This window comes from Egretta garzetta, unplaced genomic scaffold (assembly GCF_000687185.1).
Source record: "Egretta garzetta isolate BGI_Z169 unplaced genomic scaffold, ASM68718v1 scaffold268, whole genome shotgun sequence".
In the NCBI taxonomy this organism is placed as follows: Eukaryota; Metazoa; Chordata; class Aves; order Pelecaniformes; family Ardeidae; genus Egretta; species Egretta garzetta.
In genome coordinates, this window is record NW_009260600.1 from 2,094,434 (window position 1) to 2,097,285 (window position 2,852).

Here is a 2,852-nt window from a genome sequence, read left to right on the forward strand (position 1 = left end):
TAGGTTGGACATTAGGAAAAATTTCTTCACAGAAAGGGTTGTCAGGCACTGGAACGGGCTGCCCAGGGAAGTGGTCAAGTCCCCATCCCTGGAGGTATTTAAAAGACAGGTAGATGAGGTGCTTAGGGACATGGTTTAGTGGTGGACAGGTACGGTTGCACTCAATGATCTTAAACGTCTTTTCCAACCAAATGATTCTATGATTTTACATATATATATATAAAATATTACACTAATCATGATGGGCAGATGGTAGGTATCACGTCAACGAACTTCACAGTGCTGGGCTGTGTGGAAAGGGACTCCTTTGTGGAAATTTACTGGTCAGTTGCTCCTTGCATATCAAGTATCAAAAACCACATTTATCTTCTTTCTTTTTTTCTCCCCTCCCCCCCTACTTTTTTTAAACTCTTTCTTAGAAAAGTCAGAAGAGACAGAGCTCCCTGAAGTGAAAGGTTTGCACAGCTGGGTCTGGCAGGGGCCGGCCACCGCTGCTGCCCAGGGTCTCACCTCCTGTCTCCACAGCATTTGCTCCCGATGGGTTGCCTTTTCTCCTCATCTTCCAGACCTGTCTGGCTAGTGAGTCTTAACTCTGAACTTTTTGGGTCCTGTTGGCTTCTAGAGTACTTTCTCATCTGTTCAAAAGCTTTGGTAGAGTGCTTTCCCTGGTTTACTCAGGATCAGTTGAACTCAACTGTAAAGACTGCTACAGTGAAAAGCCAGCATGCTATCATTGCACTTCGTTTTTTGCAAAGCACACTTTGGGACCAGCTTTGTGTCCCTTTCATAGAGGCATAATGCCACATAATTTAAAAAGCTGTAGCTTGACTTGTGGCCTTCAGGTTACACAAGTGTTTCTTTAGCAAAAGCCCTAGACCTCTGCCTATAGCACACGGCATCCAGAACAAGGGCCGCAAACTGGGCTCGAACAGGTAGAGTCAATAGTGATAACACAGCTATAGAAGCCCATTCGTACCTACTTCACATTTTTATTTATCTACAAAAAAATATACAATAAATGTTGAGCTGTGAACTGCTGATCTAGAATGTTTTGCAGACAGCAGATCATTTAAATACATACATTTAAAGGCTTATTTGTCTCCAAACCAATTTGGGATTAAATTGCTGTTTCTCGTGATTTTCAGCTGGTGTCTTATTTTTCTTATTTTGCCATATTTCACTTAGAAAGCCCCCTTAGCATTTTATTACAGTATATAATATGATGCAACTAATGTAACCCATGTGGTACAACATTATCTGTCGGGGGGGGGAGCAGTTAAGCGGATATTCAAAAATCCTTGTTAAAAGAAATCGTCATAGCAAGAAGTATCTTATTGGTCTGGATGGGCTATATCAGTCACACTCACCCCTTTACTTGAAACACGAGGTGAAACGCTGTCTTTCTCAAAATTGTGCCTAAAACCAATCTGATTTTAAGAGCAGCTTTAAAATATGCTTCCTTTCTTTTATTGGACTTACTGTTACAGCCCATAAACATTTGGGGCCAAGAGCTCACTTCCTTAAAATATGCCAAATGGGATTAGTCTTGAACTTCTAAGAAGTAAATATTAGGTGGGAACTGATGTTTATTTATTTCGTATGGAGGGCATCATGATTCTCATTGGTAGCTTGTTGTTCACATAATTAGTCCCATTTAAAGTCACTGCGGGATTTTTATTGTCTGTGGGTTTGATACAGTAAATGCTAAATGACAAATGTTAATATATTTTAAAAATAAAACAAAAAATTAGAGAGACATTCAACCTCCAAGTGACTCCCCATCCCATTTTTTTCCCTGTGCCCCACTATGTCCTTCCCCAAAATGAGCACGGGGAAAACACAGGCATCTTGCCACACAAAGTCGGCGTTGCCAGATCGGTTAGACTCAAGCAGATGGGGCTTTGGGGAGCAGTGGCTGGCTGGGCCCTGCTGCCAGTTTCCTGCTCCACTGCTTTCTTAACTTGAGAGGCTGGTTTTACAGGCCAGCAGACTGCAGTGCTTGTGGGGTGCATGCCACAGCTTGGAAAAGTTGCCGGTCCTGCTTTGGAGCACACTGACTCCAGCGCCTACATGCTCGGTGGGCAGGAAGCCTCAGGAGACCAAGGTCAGTGCAGCTCTCATCCCAGCGCCCATCCTGTCTCCCTCCAGGCGCAGAGCCTGGCTGCTGTGCATCCTGACAGCGGCTGGTGAGAATTTGTTGTCACAAGAGGTTGCGCAACGGCGGCAAAGACGTACACGTGCCCTGAGTGAAGGCTCCAGCGCCGGACAAAATCAAGCAGATAACAATGTCGGTCTGGTGGAAGTAAGGCAAAAGTCAGCCGGTCAGCTGGTAAGAAACATGGCTTGTTCGTATGGCTTTCTTGGAGGATGAGGTGAGCAACTCCAGCAGGATAGTAACATATTTGTAAATGTGCCTATCAGCCTGTTGAGAGCATATTGGGGTTGATGACCTCTAGGGGTCCCTTCCAACCCAAAGCATTCTATGATTCTATGATTCTATATTTGAACACCAAAATTTTTACAGTGCACAAAGAACTGCCCCAAGGAAATGAAGATCTGGTCTCCAATATTTAGGGGTATAACTGTGCTTGGTAAAGAAGGGTTAATTCAGCTTCTGCCTGTCTTGAATGTGCATTTCTTTCACCGGGGAGGCCAAGTATTTAGGACCCTCCCACACTGGAAGCACAATTATGCTCAGCATGCCTAAACATGTTTGCTGCTCACAGGGTTTTAACTTCATATCCTTGAACAGTAGCAGCAGAGACATTTTGTCTGGGAACCATGTTAGAAGAATGGGAAAAAAGGACCAGTCCCACCCGTTTCATAAATGCAGGCGTATTTGGTGGTCCTGC

General features: G+C 44.1%; 2 protein-coding genes across 3 annotated transcripts in view; one reads left to right on the forward strand and one right to left on the reverse strand.

Moving 5' to 3' along the window:
* SPRYD7 (SPRY domain containing 7) overlaps nucleotides 1–559 on the reverse strand; it is an 11,922-nt gene extending 11,363 nt beyond the window's left edge. The window contains exon 1 of the mRNA XM_035900331.1: nucleotides 511–559. Within this exon, the coding sequence (XP_035756224.1) occupies nucleotides 511–559 (49 nt within the window). The remainder of the gene's footprint in view (nucleotides 1–510) is intronic.
* A 1,565-nt stretch (nucleotides 560–2,124) lies between these two features.
* The window catches only part of TRIM13 (tripartite motif containing 13), an 11,573-nt gene continuing 10,845 nt past the window's right edge, over nucleotides 2,125–2,852 (forward strand). Inside the window, exon 1 of one of the 2 annotated variants that reach the window (XM_035900347.1) lies at nucleotides 2,125–2,372. In XM_035900347.1, the coding sequence (XP_035756240.1) occupies nucleotides 2,352–2,372 (21 nt within the window). In that variant the 5' untranslated portion in view covers nucleotides 2,125–2,351. The remainder of the gene's footprint in view (nucleotides 2,373–2,852) is intronic. The other variant, XM_035900353.1, reaches the window with a different exon arrangement.